Source organism: Arvicanthis niloticus, chromosome 12, assembly GCF_011762505.2.
Source record: "Arvicanthis niloticus isolate mArvNil1 chromosome 12, mArvNil1.pat.X, whole genome shotgun sequence".
NCBI classification, from domain to species: domain Eukaryota; kingdom Metazoa; phylum Chordata; class Mammalia; order Rodentia; family Muridae; genus Arvicanthis; species Arvicanthis niloticus.
Window position 1 is genome coordinate 19,847,998 of NC_047669.1, and position 17,485 is coordinate 19,865,482.

At 41.9% G+C, this 17,485-nt stretch overlaps 1 protein-coding gene across 4 annotated transcripts in view; it reads left to right on the forward strand.

The window, feature by feature from the left end:
• The window catches only part of Osbpl11 (oxysterol binding protein like 11), a 63,803-nt gene that overhangs the window by 27,401 nt on the left and 18,917 nt on the right, over window positions 1-17,485 (forward strand). For all 4 annotated transcript variants that reach the window (XM_034515351.2, XM_076942837.1, XM_034515352.2 and 1 more), the window contains 3 exons: window positions 6,288-6,489; window positions 9,083-9,228; window positions 16,325-16,465. In XM_034515351.2, coding sequence (XP_034371242.1) covers window positions 6,288-6,489; window positions 9,083-9,228; window positions 16,325-16,465 — 489 coding nt within the window. The remainder of the gene's footprint in view (window positions 1-6,287; window positions 6,490-9,082; window positions 9,229-16,324; window positions 16,466-17,485) is intronic.

Here is a 17,485-nt window from a genome sequence, read left to right on the forward strand (position 1 = left end):
GTGATAAGACAGTAAGATTGATATTCTAAATTCTTCATGTCTTACAACTATGTGTGTGGATATTGTCATTTTTCCAGAATCTATATATTTTTTTAGTTTTCTTTTCAAAAATCCATGTCTGTCTTTTTGTTCTCAATAAAACCACTGGTAAAAAAGTCATTAATCTGGGCATAGTAGACTGCACCTGTAATCTCAGAGCACTTGGAATGCCAAGGAAGGAGACTTGCCAGTGTGAGCCACTGCTGTAGTTTATCTTCATGTGCTGGGTATTCAGATGCTGAGTTCTGAATTCAGGTCGTAGTCTGGACATGGGTGTTATATTGACCAATGTGCTTTAAAGAATGTTCCCCAATAATCTCTGATTGGTTAATCAAAGGCCTATGCCTGGGCAGATAGGATAGAAAGGAGTGAGGGGGCTCAGAGAGACCACGAGTGGAGAGGAGGAGGAAGAGGAGGGAGAGGAGGGAGAAGAAGAAGAAAGGAAGTCATTGACCATTAGGCAGGATGGACCATGAGCACATGGTCAAGAGAAGTTTCCCCTGAGGACAGAGAGCTACAAGAGAATCAGCCTAGGTGGGATAAATTGTCAAGAGTCGGGGTACTTATTTGTTATTAATAGCCTAGTCAGGCTAGAATAGATCAGAATCTGCCAAACATAGTGCCACCAGCTTGTTAATAAATCTGGTGTCTCTGGGCCATTTACTCAGGAGCTAAACATGTTACAGTGGTGCAGAAACCCCCTGTAGATTTTAGGAGCAAAGGGAGTATAGCAACCCCCCTCCCAAAAAATAATAATTCTACAGCAGCATTATATCCTGTCTCAAAATGCAATCAGGAAACATTAAAGCTAGTGAAAAGGACATTCATCCTAACTAGAGACTCCTCTAAAAAGGAAAACAAATGTTATATAGAAAGCAGAAGGCATAAGCTCAGTGGTAGAGAATATGGACAGGCTAGTGCACACTAGTCCCTAAGCTCAAGCTGCAGAGACCAGACAGGCTGACTGACACATACTGCCTTATCTCATGACTTTTCTCTTTTTAATTCTAGTTAATAAAGGGTGCAGTTCGTTGGGTTGACTATTTCAAGTATTGCTTGCTAAGCTAACTTTAGTAGAGCTGCTCGGTGGCTAAGAAGTGGGTTGTGGAGATAGTACTGTAAATGGCTCAAGTGTTCAAAGCGGAAGGCTGGGAGAGTGTGCCCTCATCAGGATGCACTGTACTGTGTCCTGTGGGTGAAGAGCTTGAAGCTTAGAGAGGTGAAGTGGATGACTGCTGTGATTCTAGTCCACTACATAAGCAGGTTATGCAGCGTCCTTTTCATAAAGATCAGTGTGTAAATCCTTCTCTTCTTTTTAAACCACTCTTCCTGATAGTTTGCTTCACTAAGTAAGTTTTTAAAATTAAAATTTAGGCCAGGTGTGGTGGTCGTTAGTCTAAGCACTTGGGAGATGGAGTCAGGCATATCTCTCTCTCTGAGTTTAAGCTCAGCCTGGGCTCTAGAGTGAATTCCAGGTCACCCAGGGCTTCATAGTAAGACTTTGCCTCCTCCAGTAAATATATAATATACCCCCTTCAGTTTATCTGAAGGTCTGAGAGATGGCTCAGAATTTAGAGGTGCTTGCCTAGCAATCTGATGACCAGAGCTTGATCCCCAGAACCTGCGTGGCGGAAGAAGAGAACCGATTTCCACAAGTTGCCCACATGTGCCATGGCACATTATACTCACACGTGTTTGATTATATATATGCTCACACACACACACACACAAATAAATATTAAAAATATTTTTACAACCCCTTGTTAAATGCATCAGTTTATACAAATAAAATCTACACACTCACAACCCAAAACTCAACTTTTAGTTCTTGAATATTAAATTAAAATTTATATCACAAAAGTTATAAAAAAATCTTAAAGCTAAGACTGCTGCTAAGTGTTGAAATGCTCATTACTGTAATCATAAACTATCCATGTATGAACCTGCAAATCAGACGCTCTCAAGCCAGCTGCCATCAGTAGGGGACTGAGAGCTGAGCGTGGTGGCACATGCCTTTAATGCCAGCACCCAAGAGGCAGAGGCAGAAGTAGGCCTGTGCTACATAGACCTATTGAAAAAAAAAAGCCACTTTTCATTGTTTATCATTTAGGCATTTAAGTTTTTAAGTATCTGACTTTAATTTTATAATAACAAATACCAAGGTTTATTCTGAAAACCACGTTACAAGTAGCAGATATTAAGAGATTGTAGCATGACCTCTAAGAATGACTTGCAGCTCTCAACCATGCTTCAGGAGCTATTTCTCTGTGGTTCCAGTCTTACAGGAAACCAGATGTGGTGATGCTGGGCAGGACAGCCACCCACATTGACAAGGCCAAGCACCCACTTCCTAGCACCAAGGATGCAGCTCTTCCTTTTCTACCTCAATGAAAAATGACAGTTTAATTTCTTTCCCACAAAATGGGGTATCTGAGACCATTGTCTTGCATATGCTGAACAAATACACTTCTACCTAGTTCAGCCTCCATCCCTGTGATTAGTTTTATGAACATGATTGTTTTTATGATTTGTTAGTGAGCTCATGATTTGTATATAAAACTACTGATTTTTTATGCTAATTTTATATTCTGCTATTTGATGTTTGGCAGGGCAGGAGGGTGACAGACAGATTGAAAGGATCTGTCTCAGCTCAGGACACCCCAAGATCAAGTTCTCTGCACAAAGGAGATTTGTCCCAGAGGGTAGGGATAATAGAGGAAGAGAGAGAAGGGGAAGAGGACAAAGGAGAGTGCATAGGGATATTTGTCTTGGAATGGGAACAAGGACTGCCTCTGGATAGAGAGGAAACAGACATGGCCCATAGGAAAATGGCAGTTTTCTATCACAGTTATCTAACACAGAAACCCTGTGTGTTAAGATGAGGTGTTTTTTTTTTGTTTTTTTTTTTCTGGTTTTTCGAGATAGGGTTTCTCTGTGTAGTCCTGGCTGTCCTGCAACTCACTCTGTAGACCAGGCTGGCCTCGAACTCAGAAATCCGCCTGCCTCTGCCTCCCAAGTGCTGGGATTAAAGGCGTGCGCTACCACCGCCCGGCTGAGGTGTTCAATTTTAATTGGTCATGTTAATCAGGTACTCCAAAGGGGCCATTTGATTGCTGGGCTTCTGTACTGGGATAGCTGGACCTTGGCAGTCAGCCTTTGGGGGAAGAAGTGGCCACATAAGGATTGGACCTTGGATTACATTCCTAAACCTAAAGGTTTTTATTTAGCAATGCAGAGGAAATGGGGCAGACAAGGCCTACCAGAGTCATGTGGTCAAGTGGGCTAGTGTCCCTTCATAGGTGGCAATTCTTTGATTCAGGGTCTTGCCAAATAGTCCAGGTTGGCCTTGAAATCAGTCAGTCTGTAGCCTTGGTGTCCTTGAACTTGAGACAGTCCCCATGCCCTAAGCTCCCAAGTGCTGTGATTACAGGCATTGCTGCCAGACCTACCCACATTGATTAATCCATCAATTCTCCTTTCTTTCTTTTTAAGTTTGTGAGTGTGTGTGTCTATAGGAGTGTGTAGAAATGTGGGTACCTTCAGAGGCCAGAGCTGTCAGAGTCCGGAGCTAGACTTACAGGTGACTGAACCACCTGACTTGATGCTGGGCATTGAACTCATATCCTATAGAAAAGCTGTGTGTGGTTGTAACTGCTGATCCATCGCAATGTTTTTATAAGATTTTTTTTTTAATTTATGTGAATGAATGGTTTGCCTGCATGTGTGTAAGTATACCACATGCATGCCTGGTGCTACAGAGGGCAGAAGAGGGGACTGAATCTCCTGGAACTGGAGTTGTGGATGATTCTGAGCCACCAAGGGAATGCTGGGAACCAAATACAGGTCCTCTGCCAGGGCAGAAAATGCCCTTAACTGCCAAGCTGTTTCTCTAGTCCCCTTTTTAAAATTTATGTTTGTGTGTGTGTGTGTGTGTGTGTGTGTGTGTGTGTTAGTGTGTGTGTGTGTGTGTTAGTGTTACATGTGTGGGCGCCCTTGGAAGCCATGAAATGTCAGATTCACCTGTAGGTAGTTAGAAGTGGCCTGTTATGGTTCTGGGAACCAAACCTGGGTTCTTTGGAAGATTAACAAGTGCTTTTAGCCACTGAGCCATCTCTCCCCCCACCTTTGTCCTCATCATTACCATTACCACCACCAGCACCACCAGCACCACCACCAGCACCATCATCATCATTATTATTATTTTGAGATAGAGTCTTGCAGTATCTACCAGGCTGATTTTTAAACTTTAGTCTTCTTGCCCTGACCTCCCAAGTGCTGGTGTTGCAGGCATGTTGTACCCTACCTGCACTTTTGCCTTGTTTTGTCTTGTTTTCCACTGCTAGAGAATGAACCCAGGATCTCTTGTCTGGTTGGCAAATACTCTACCATTGAGCTACATCTCCAGCCCTTTTTTAGTTCTAAGAATCTTTTGGTAAGATTGTTAGGATTTTCTAAGTGTAGAATCCTATCATGAGCAAAAGGAACAATTTGATTTCCCATGTCTTATTGCTTTGTCCCTGATTTCCACAATTACATTAAATAAGAGTGGTAGTGAGAGTGGACACACTTACCTTGTTCCTGATGTCAGCAGAAATACTTCACATCTTCCCTATTTAATAGGTTGGTTATGGCTGTGTTGTATATAGTTCTTATCCTGTTGAGATGTGATCCTTTACACCTAACTTAGCAGGGCACTTTAGCATAAATGATTGAATTTTGAAGGTTTTCTTTTTGCATCTGTGTTGTTCAGAGCCTGTAGTCACCACCACCCATCCCCTGGTCCTTAGGGTGAACACAGGACTTATTATACTAAGCAGATGCTCTGCTGCTGAGCTGCTGTGTCCGCTCAAGCTTCTCCTTTGGTGGTATGTTCTTCCCAGATGGGGTAACAGGCTTCTGAGGTTGGGGCTGTTCCTTCTCTTTCTTTTTAATGGAATCCTTTCAGGACTGTTGCTGTTGATTCTTCCTTAAACATCTGGCCAAGTACTGGGCATAGTAGTGCATGCCTTTAATCCAACACTCTGAAAGCAGAAGCAGGCAGATCTCTGTAAATTCAAGGCCAGCGTGATCTATATGAGTTCCTAGCTGGTCAGAGCTACACAAGTGAGACTCTGTCTCAAAATAAACAAAAGAAGTCTGCTTGAATATAGCAGTGAATTCTTATGGTCCTAGGCTTTCTTTGTTAAGAAGCTTTAATTACTTCTTACTCTCTCTGTATGTGCATGTGCTTATATGTCCCTCTGTGTGGTTAAGACCACTGGCTGCTCTTGCCGAGGACATGGGTTCATTCTCTAGCACCCACATGGTGGCACACAACTATCTGTATTGAGCTCCAGTCCCAAGGGATTTGATGTCTTCTTTACTGCATTCGTGTGCTGCACACACAAATTAGCAGGTACACACACATCCACATAAATAAGAATTTAAAAAATTAATTTTTGAGCTGGGCAGTGGTGGGGCATACCTTTGATCCCAGCACTTGGGAGGCAGAGGCAGGTGTATTTCTGTGAGTTCAAGGCCAACCTGATCTACATAGTGAGTTCCAGGACAGTCCAAGTTACAGAGAGAGACTTGGGGTGGCAAGTCAGCAGAAGTAGTGGTGGTGGATAAGGCTCCTAATCAAAGAATGTCTTAATTAAAAATTTTTTTCTGAAAAGTTTCTAATGTAGCGCTTGCTCTAAAACCAGCCTAACAATAGCAAGAACAAGAAGTCAAGATCTCCTGTCTAGGAAGTTAGATGAGAGATGAGGCAGGGGACTAGGAAGTTAGCTGAGGGTTAGGGTAGGGGACCATGATGCTTTCACAGTTGCTCACATCAAGCCTGACTAAAGTATCAGAGGAAAGGGCCCAGGCTGGAAATTAATTTTAACTGTGGAATTACAAATTCAGCACTGCTGTTGACAGTGTTCTGAATGTTCTTCCTGTGGACATTCTTGGATAAAGTAATACTGTTAGCAGAAAGGGGCCAGCATTTTGAGCTTTGTTGCCTCCAGCGAAAAAGTACAGATGTCAAAGGTCACAGTCTTCAGTTGATAAGCACCATTACATGCCCTTTAGTTGAAAATAGCCTGGCCAGGGCTGGAGTGGTAAAGACCACTGGCTGCTCTTACAGAGGACCTGGGTTCAATCTCCAGCACCCATGTGGTGGCACACTACTCTATAGCTCCAGTCCTGAGGGATTTGATGACCCGCAAGCGTTACATGTGTCATGCCTTGAGTGTGACCCACAGGACTACTGTTTTCCTCAGATGATGTCTCATGCAGAAGGACAACAACGAGACCTAATCAGACGAATCGAATGCCTTCCTGCTTCTGGCCTTCTCAGTTCCTTGGACCAGGACCTCTTGATGCTCAAAGCCACTTCCATGGCGACTATGAACTGCCTGAACGACTGCTTTCACATTTTGCAGCTGCAGCATGCATCGCACCAGAAGGGTGCCCTGCCCTCAGGTAAGTCAGAAAGGGCAGTGTCTGTATCACTCTAATGCTGGGAAAATATTTTTTGAAAAGAAGGAAGGGAAGGAAAAAACTCAGTTGAGTCTCTTGGTTTTTAGTTGGCACACTAGTATGATTCACACTTCCTGATTGTGTCCTCTTTTGGAATTCAGAATGATTTTAGTTCTAATATGTAACATTATGGAATATGCCTTTAGAGACCTCAGATTCAACATGTCAGAGGTAAATGCACAGCTTAGTTTCTGTTAAAATGAGTGTCATTCCTCTCCATTCTTGTTTTCAGGTACTGAGGGCAGAGTCATTTCAAGCGTGCCCTGACCTTCAGCTCTGTCTGCTGCTCACTTACTCCTTAGGATTACATTGAATTGCATCATGTTCTATTATAGCCTATTATGTGTTGCTTACTAACTGTCAGGAATAGTTTTCAGGTTCCATTCCTATGCTCAGTAGCATTGTACTGGTTACATTACATCCTCATCTGAGCACTTTGGTTTACTTACTCCCCTAATTTGAACATTAGATGACTTACCCTGTATAAGAAATGTGGGCTAATTTAGTTAATGAGTTTGCTGGGAAAATGAAACAGCTTCTTTCAAATATTATTTATGATTTATTTATTTATTTCATTGTGTGAGTACACTATAACTATCTTCAGACACACCAGAAGAGGGCATCAGATCCCATTACAGATGGTTGTGAGCCACCATGTGGGTGCTGGGAATTGAACTCAGGACCACTAGAAGAGCAGTCAGTGCTCTTAACCACTGAGCCATCTCTCTAGCCCCCTTTAAAAAAAATTTTTTTTAAGATTTATTTATTTATTTTAGAAACAGCTTTTTTCTAGTCTGTACTATTTAGTGTTTAAAATTCTATCAGGCAGCACCAGTGCTTGGTACTAGATTAAAACAGCTGTGAAACTTTAATATGGTTTATTATTTTTTAATGTTTTCTTCATGACTAAGAAAAGATTTATGAGCCGGGCAGTGGTGGTGCATGCCTTTAATCTCAGCATTTTGGGAGGCAGAGGCAGGTGGATTTCTGAGTTCAAGACCAGCCTGGTCTACAGAGTGAGTTCCAGGACAGCCAGGGCTACACAGAGAAACCCTGTCTCGAAAAACAAAACAAAAGAAAGAAAGAGAGAGAGAGAGGGAGGGAGGGAGGGAGGGAGGGAGGGAGGGAGGGAGGAAGGAAGGAAGGAAGGAAGGAAGGAGGAGAAGTATGAGTAAATTTAATTCTTCTGTGACATGAAAAATGAAATCTCTTTTCAGAAGAATATTTAACTCCATGAAATCATATTTTCATCTCATTAATTCATGCATAAGGTATCACTAATTAACATGGGCTTACTGTAAATTTACTATGTATCCCAGGCTAGCCTCTGCTACTCCTGTCGCAGCTTCCTAAATGCTAGGATGACAAGTGTGTATACTGTGCCTGAACTATAGCGTCTGAGTATATGTTATCTAAAGACTCAGTTGTGTGTGTGTGTGTGTTGCTTTGAAGGGGCCTTGATGTCAGATCATTGGTTTGATAAAGTCTTACAGTTTCTAGTTAGCTCAGTAGCCTCCTAAAATGAGTCTTTTAATTAATGATCATGTGTCTTTTATTTTTAGAAAAAATCTGGATAGTGATAGCAAAAATAGTTATTTTAAGTTAAAGGGAGAATGTTTTCATTTCTGTACAAGTTCATAATAGGTCCCATGACCTTAGCCAGGACGTTCCTTCAGTCTCAATGCTCTCTTAATGCCAACTGCCATTGAAGGAGGCAAGACACTTACTAGCCTGGTGGGTAATTTGGCATTTATTTTTCTTCAGAAGTCTGACGTTTGACTTAGCAAATGTCCTCCTGTTCTCTTCCTGTTAGTAGTCTGAGTATTCCTTATTCTTGCACTCCATAACCTAGCTTCTGTGAAACCCAGATCAGCTCCTGAAATCAAATGGAACATTTCCATTATTGATTAGGCATAGAATCTACTTTGTTTGACTAGTTGAGGGTAACAAGAGACCTTGACTCATTAACTGAGAAGATGACAAGTCTCTAAATGTGACTACTGACTTTCACTAGGTCAGCTCTATTTACTCAGTAGAGAAAAAATTCAGTTTAAAAGTTATATTAGGCTTTTAATGATTTAAATAAAGAATATATGAGTGCGATATTTAAATTAGAGCCAGTGGGTTATTTTGATTGGTTAGGAAAATTGTACCCCTACTTTAAACAGATTATGCTGTTTTACCATCTCAGGTTCCTAGAGTGGCTCCCCACTAAAGTCTAATTATATAGATTTTGATTGATACCAGTGGCTAATTGAGTGTTTGGGAGCTCCCTTGATTCTCAGAAGCAAGACCAGCCCTATTCAGGGTTGATTTCTTTTACCTAGTGTCTCCTTTCAAGTTGCAAGTTGCCCCGCTGTGAAACGCCCAATCATAGTGCTTATGCTAATGAGGTTGAGCCGCTGTCTCCTGTCAGTGCAGCTAGAATTGTCTTAGTCCTGTAGAGTCAAAACAAAATTGTTTAATAAAGTCCAGATCTGCTGACCTACCCAGATTATGAGCAAGCCTTCGCAAAATTTTTCTCTTACTTCAACAGGGACAACAATTGAGTGGTTGGAACCAAAGATCCCTTTATCAAACCACTATAAAGATGGAGCCGAGCAGCCCTTTGCAACGGAGCCCAGCAAGCCCGTGGCCGCCCCGGAAGCGCAGTGTGCTGCAGAGTCTGGAGTGTTAGCAAGGGTAAGGTAATAGGAAAACCTGATTTTAATGGAAGAAATGAGGAATCCATAAAAAGGGAACAGTGGTGTTTTTGTTGCTAAGGCAGTTGTATCAACAGAGGTGCTGTGCTCTCTAGTGAGAGCAGCTAACATGCTAGCTTCTAAATGTTGTCCTACTTAGTTGAACTTGAACATGGATTTTTCAGGTAGAATAATGTCCTCTTTTTAGTTTGGGTTTACTTTTGCCTGATATAGATACTTGGTTTGTTTGTTTGATTTTGTTGTTACTGTTTTTTGTTTTTTTTTGTTTTTGTGACAGGGTCTCACTCTATCCCCTGGCTAGCCTAGAACTTAATGTATAGCCCTACTTGTGGTTGAGCTATCAACAGTCCTCATCTCACTGGTGCCACACCCAGCTTCCCACTACTCTGGAGTTTGCTGTTGTTTTGTTTGTTTTCCAAGACAGGGTTTCTCTGGGTAGCCCTGGCTGTCCTGATAGTTCAGACTGGTCTCTAACTCAGAGAATTGCCTACCTCTGCCTTCTGAATGCTGGAATTAAAAAAGTGTGTCACCACTGCCCGGTCTTAAATTAATTTTGTTTATTAATCATTGCTATTACATTTATAAGCTTAAAGTTGTATTGAGACTGTAAACTTTGCTCATTAAGGTGCCTGTTAGATGTTACTCTGTAGCACTGCTTGACCTGAGCTTCAGTAGTTATATAAAGTGGTGCTCATTCTGTTTCCAGGAGCTACAGTGTTGTATTCTGCTGTAGACTGTTGTTACAAATTGCATTGTTTTTTTTTTTTTTTTGCTTTGCCTTCTGTGTTTGTGTCTGCTATTTTTATGGCTACCATAATTACATAGATAGTTGAAGCTATTTTTTGTCTCGTGTTCTGGCTTATATAATTAATGTTTGAAAGTCAAAATAAGATACTGAGTTAATATCCTTGTTGTTAAATATCTAGTTTATCTTTCTTTTTATTATACAAATACTGTTGTTAACTATTATTTCCCTCCTGTGATTTTTGATTAGTTTTTACATTATACCCCTGATATAATTACTTAGTCAAGAATAATGAAGGTTTTATAGTTATTTTTATACTAGTAAGTTCTTTCTTTAAAGATAAGACACTAGGACTTCCAAACCTGGCAAAATCTTTGAATTTATGAAAGAGCCCTGGAGCTAGAGACATGAAAAGTCCAGGGAAGCAGGCCAAATAAGAAAAATACACTCATTCACACACACACACACACACACACACACACACACACACAGAGTTTTCAGGCTCTCTGGAGTTAGAGGAGAGGCACAAATGAGAAGTGTAGTGTTTTCACTGAAGAGTGTGGACTCCACTTGTACCCACAGCTTCTGTACCCTAAATCAAGTAGGTGGCAGGGCAAAACATCTTTCCTTAATAGATAGGATTTACACTCCTGTGATCTGCCCCTTCAGAGGAAGACTAGGAATATAGAGTGATGTCGAGGAGGAATGCTTTGGAGACAAAGAATTTAGGCTCTGAACAGAGGCAAGGTTTGAAAATTAGATGGCACAAGTGGATTTCAAAATAAAAGCGTAACCTGGGCGGGGTTACTGTAGTAAGTAGTGCGTGTTTATTGCCTGATGATGTTGAACTCAGAATTTTCCATTTAATAATGTGAGCCAAATAAGTTTGGAAGTTTTTGAGCCAAAATAACAAAATAAAATTATATTACTAGCGCCGGGCGGTGGTGGCGCACGCCTTTAATCCCAGCACTTGGGAGGCAGAGGCAGGCGGATTTCTGAGTTCGAGGCCAGCCTGGTCTACCGAGTGAGTTCCAGGACAGCCAGAGCTACACAGAGAAACCCTGTCTCGAAAAACCAAAAAAAGAAAAAAAAAATTATATTACTAGTCACAAAGCCTGGAAAATCAGAAAGTTCCTTCAGAGCAAGGTTTAGTGTGGTTCTGAGAATGTTGAACCTTAAAGGAAAGGGATATGTAATAATGCTTCTGGAGAGCACTTCAGATGACACAGCATAGCTCTGGAGAGAGGGCCGGACTAGAGATGAGAGTTACTAGTGAAGGACCGTACACTGAGGGGGATAGCCCAGCATGCTGTTCCAAATAAAAGTGCAGAGCATGTTGGTTCGTAAGGGATGGGACACAAGATCTGGGAGGAGGAGGCTGCTGTGCTTCCAGATCCTTCTAATGTGACTAGATCACCTAGTGCAGACAGAAAATATGCAGAGACGGTTGTTGCTGTAAAGGCTGTTGGACTCTGTTCAAGCACGCCAGAACAGACTTTATGCATTCTATTCACGCTGGTATAGGAGTAAACAGTGTGCTGTCCGCTAAGGGAGAAAGTGCGCCTCCATCAAACTGGAATAAAGAAAGCCATAGATACTGGACTGGCAGGATGTCTTGCTGCAGAGACTCATGGCCCAAGTTCCTCAGAGTCCTCCCACAGAGTCCTCTCACCTCCACCTGTGCTATGCACATTCACGTATATGTACATGTGCACCTTCAGTCTGTGGCTTCTTACTGCCCCCAATTGACTTCAAGACAAAAAGAGCAGCAAGCGTCGTCAATCTGGTAGATTTTTTTTCCTCCCCTATGCCATCTTCACAGGGCACAAGTTTCTAGACACTCACTCATTCCTGGCCATTGTCACTATTAGCCATCTGCGTTTGTAGGGGTTTTACATATTTGAACATGGGCTATGAAGTTTGGTAGTGCATTTTTAGTTTAAGCTTTTTAAAAAAAATAATGATTAATATTTATTTAAAAAATAAAGAGAGCGTCCGGCTGGGTGTGACGGCACACACTTTCAGTCTCAGCAGCACAAACCTCAGGGTCATCCTGTGCTACCTCTGACAGGCCAGAGAAAAAGAGAACCTTCTGAATTCTTTTCTTCACCCTAAGGTTTAGAGTTAGCATTTAGCTGTTAAAAATTTCTCTTCCCAGGTGTGGTGGTGCAGGCCTTTGGTCCAGCACTTGGGAGGCAGAGGCAGGCAGATCTCTGAGTTCCGTGCAGCCTGGTCTACATTACAAGTTCCTGTCTCAAAAAAAATTAAATAAATTTTTTTTATTTTCCTATTCCAATAAATTATTTGATTTTTTTTTTGTTGGTTTGTTTGTTTACTGTTTTAAAGCAATGAGAACTGGGCCAGCAAGATGGCTCAGTGGTTAAGGCACTTGCTGCCAAGCTTGACAACTTGAGTTCAATCCGTGGGACCCACATGGAAGGAGAGAATTGATACCCTCGTGTTGTCCTCTGACTTCCATGTGTACACCATGTGCCCACACACATACGTACATGCACATGTACAACATATACATACATACAAAGTAAGTAAATGGAAAATAATTTTTTTTAATACTGAAAACTATTATTCTAGAGTTTTTCTACTCTAGAATAATTGTTGCTTTTCTTTAATATTACCTCCAGTAGAGGAAGTTTAAACCAGGAAGTAACTGGGTCTTGTTGTTAGCATCACTACTTGATGTTTGGTGCTGAGATTGAGTGTACCAAGGTCTCAGATGGCTGAACATGCGCCCCTCTGAGTGATACCCCAGCTAAAGCTGCGTTTGCATTATTAATCTGTAGTCTGTAAGTTCCAACCTCATATGCCATGGTACCTTTCACAGTGCTGGAGGACTCCATTGTCTAGGGGCTTTCTCTGAGGTTTCATATGATTATTCATCTCGTACAATGGTATTATTCTGTGTAGAGAAGGCTGTCTCTGCCCCCTTGCTTTAAGAGTGAATGTTCAAGTAGACTTATATGTCAACTAATCTAGGCTTAGAGCAGGAGCAGCTTCTTGACAGGTAGATTTCTTCACTGAAAGAGGGACATAAGAAGGGTTTGACATCTCTCTTCAAGGTCATAAAAACAGAAGTCTCTCTGGTGTATGCATACAAAAATGTGTCTGTGCAGTCTTAACATAGGAAATAAACTAGACCATAAACAATTTTTCATACTGTGAGTTTACAGAATTCCTTAAAAAAAAAAAAAAAAAAAAAAAAGAATAGGGGCTGGAGAGATGGCTCAGCAGTTAAGAGCACTGACTGTTCTTCCAGAGGTCCTGAGTTCAATTCCCAGCAACCACATGGTGGCTCACAATCATCTGTAATGGGACCTGATGCGCTCTTCTGGCATGTCTGAAGACAGCTACAGTGTACTCATATACTTAAAATAAATAAATCTTTAAAAAAAAAAAAAAACAAGGAGGAGGAAATAAGAAAAAAGGAGAAAGATAAAACAAAACATTGCATAGATCCTTGGCTAGAGAGCACGGCTTGCTACCAGAGCCACTTGCCCTGAGTTGGTACCTAGAGCTGAGGGAAGGAGAGAACCGACTCCTGAAAGCTGTCTTCTGACCTGCACAAGTACACCTGTGATCATCACGTGCGCGCATACACACACACACACACACACACACACACGTAATAATTAAAGAAAAAATAGAAGCCACTATCTTATAACTTGATTGTTGTTTTATATTGTGGGTTTTATTAAGTAACATTCTGAGAATTTAAAATTTTTGATTTTGTACCTGGGATTGGACTTTAAGGTTCTTTAGGAGAGTGTGTGTGGGCACAGGTGCTCACCCCTCCCCTGACCGTGTCTGTGTGTGTGTGTGTGTGTGTGTGTGTGTGTGTGTGTGTGTGTTTGGTTTTAGTCTAGCTACACAGAACAAAAACAGATGAGTATCTTATTTGATAGAACTTTTACTTATGGCAGGGGAAATAAAAATGATACCAACAAAATATTTCTTTTTAAAAATCCTCATAGCTGGAGCTGGAGAGATGGCTCAGCGGTTAAGAGCACTGGCTGCTCTTCCAGAGGTCCTGAGTTCAATTCCCAGCAACCACATGGTAGCTTACAACCATCTGTAATGGGTTTCAATGCCCTCTTCTGGAGTGTCTGAAGACAACAACAGTTTACTCATACACATAAAATAAATACATAAATTCTTTTTTAAAAAATCCTTATAGCTATTCAAACATGATGGCTTACACTATATTCCCATCTCTGTGGGGTTGGGATAGACGTATTGCTCTGGGTTTAAGACTAGCCTGGGCTACAGTGAGACATTCACACCACCACTGCTTGGCTAAAAAATAGCATCCTGTATACAGCTCTCTGACAGAAAGATGTTAAGAGTTTGTTTTGTGAGAGACAGGGCACCACCGCTACATAAACATGCTGACTGCTGATGAAGTTCTATTGAACCTTGGTATATTTGTTGTTCAATGTAAGCTGGGCAGGCGTGGTAGCCAGCCTTTAAACACTGTACTCTAAAGGCTGAGGCAGGAGAATCACCACAAGTTCAAAGTAAGCCTGGACTACAAAGTGAGTTTCCAGGCCCACCTAGGTAGGTACAAAGTAAGACCCTGGCAAAAAATAAATAAATAAATAAGTAAATAAAAGCCAGAGCATTGAGGACATGACTCCTTCCGCCGTTTCTGTTGTGCAGGTGTGAGAATCTGAGTTTGGGTTTCCCGGCAGCCATGGACAAACCAGAGACAGTGGCATCCATCTGTAACTGCAGCGCTGGGGAGCAGGGATAGGGAGACAGGTAGGCAGATACCTGGAGACTACGGACAAGCTAGCCTAGATGAATCAGTGAATTCCTACTCATTGAGAGCTAGTCTAAAAAGATAACTGAACAGCAATGCAGGATGGTCTCTGACATTACCTCTGGCCTTCACATGTGTGCGCACACACACATGTGTACACACAGTGTACCTGCCTGTAATTTGATTTTGTGGAAAGTGGATACAAGAGGATCAGTTCAAAGACCGTAAGTTCAAGACCAAGCCTGAGCCATTTCAAAACACTTCCAGGCAAACAAAAATTACCAAGTAATAGTAGGCATGTAGCCTGGGCTGTAGAATGAAGCTCTTCCCCATCCCTGCCTTCATTTCAAAAATCTAAAAAAATTAAATGTAGTAATAAATATGCAATTGTTTGAGCAGTCATTAGGAGCTGGTGATATGGAAGTATACACTTCAGTTTCTAGGTACATACAGAATGCTTTTGGTGGCATTTTGACTGCCTGAGAGACTACAGAGTTTTTATGTGTATCTAGGGTCTCTCTTTAGTCACAGATCTTCTCAGGCATGAACGAATAGCAAAATACAGTTCACAGTGGTTAGACTTGATATGGTGTGCATTCACCTTTAAATTTTACTTTCTGGCTTTAGCTTAAACAAGGACAAATATTTCATGCTTACATCCCTTGAATTTTGGGTTGCAGAGATGGTATAGCAGTTAAGAGGGCATACTGCTCTTAAAGAGGGTTAAAGTGTAGTTCTCACGTTGTGTGGCTCACAACTCCAGAGTCAGGGAATCTGTGGCCTCAGGCCTTTCCTGGCACCTGGACACTCTGTCTCTCTCTGTCTCTGTCTCTGTCTCTGTCTCTCTCTGTCTCTCTCTCTCTCTCTCTCTCTCTCTCTCTCTCTCTCTCTCTCTCTCTCTCTCTCACACACACACACAATTTTCTTCAATTAATAAAAAACAAAACCTGAACTCATCAAGACTTGGTGGCTTACACCTGCAATTCCAGGACTCGGGAGGCTGCGTGCAAGGCCAGCTTTCTTTATATGGTGAGAAACTTTGTCTCAAAACAAATAAAAACCACTTAAGTTTTAGATGTTTTAATTCCCAGGTCTGGGTCAAAGATGAATTTATTCAGGGAACATTCCTGGTTTCTTTTGAAAAATACTGTTCCTGCAAAATAAGTATATTTTAGCTCAGCATGTCAACATACCCCTCTAGTCTTAGTACCTAGGAAGCTAGACAGGAGAATTGGCACAAATGTGAAGCCAGCCTTGGTTACATAATGAATGCAGAGTTAACCAGGGTTACACAGAAAGACGATGTCTCAAACCAAACAAACGAAAACACATGTCGCACATGTCACAGGACCACCATCTGTTCAATACCAAAATTACGTTCTCCTCAAAGGGGATTTATTTCTTGGCTTGATGATGGGATTTGCATTTTCAGAAGGGTTTTACCCATCCTCTGATTGTTGCGTATAAATATCTCCGAGGCTGAATTGAATTGTTTTTCTCAGTAGGCGTTAATAAGAACCTGTAATAGTGGACTCTGCTTTCTTCCACATCAAGGAACCTGAAGACATCAATGCAGATGATGAGATAGAGGACACTTGTGACAACAAGGAAGATGACCTGGGGGCCGTGGAGGAACAGCGCAGTGTTATCCTGCACCTCCTGTCACAGCTCAAGCTGGGCATGGACTTAACCAGAGTAAGTAACAGCTCAGCTGCCCGGGAGGCCAGGCCTCTGTGCCTCATGCCTCAGAATGACAGGAGACAGCCCTGTGAGGAGCTTCATGACTGCCATCCTTGCACAGGGGAAACCAAGGCAGGAGGATGGTGAGCTCAAGGCCAGCCTGGGCTGCTTAGGAGACATCTGTCATAAATAAACTGAGACTCCGGTTCCATGGAAGGCTGTAGATGCAGAGGTGAAGGCTGTTTTCCATACCTACTTGTTGTTGCACACAGTAAGCAGAAAGCTTCTGCCTTTAGAAGTGATTCTACATCACTGAAAGGTCAAAACTGCTCTTTGTTCATTCATCTGTTTGTCTGGGGGTGTTTTTTGCTTGGTTGGTTTTAGTTTTTTAACTTAGACTTACATGCTTGATAGGAGCTTTTTCTTTTTAAACTGTGTGTGGTGCTGCAGTTAAGGGCCAGTTCTTTCCTTCCGGCATTCTTTCCAGGATCAAACTCAGGTGGTCAGTGCAACACCCCAGGGCACACTGTCAAGAGAGAGCTGTTTACAAAAGTCCTCATGACCAGTGAAGAGACCCTTACCTAGAGCTTTTTGTTTTGTTTGATTAAGACAGTGTCTGTTTGTGTAGCCTTGTGTCTCTGTTGCTGTGATAAAACAATGATCAAAACCAACTTGGAGATCAAAGAGTTTTTATTTCTGATTACAACTCGCAGTCCATCATAAAGAAAGGTCAAGACAGAAACCTGCAGACAGGAACTGGAGCAGAGGCCTTGGAAGAGTGTTGCTTCTTATTGGCTGATTCCTTGTTGGCTAGCTTAACCTGCTTTCTTCTACCATCCAGGACCACCTTCCCAGGGGTGGTACCACCCACAATGGTCTAGGCCCTCCTACATCAATCACTAATCAAGAAAATCCCCTACAGACTTGCCTACAGGCCAATCAGATAGAGGCATTTTCTCAGTTGAGGTTGTTTCTTCCCAAATGATCCTGGCTTGTGTCCAGTTTATAAAACCTAACTAGCACATACTGGCTGGC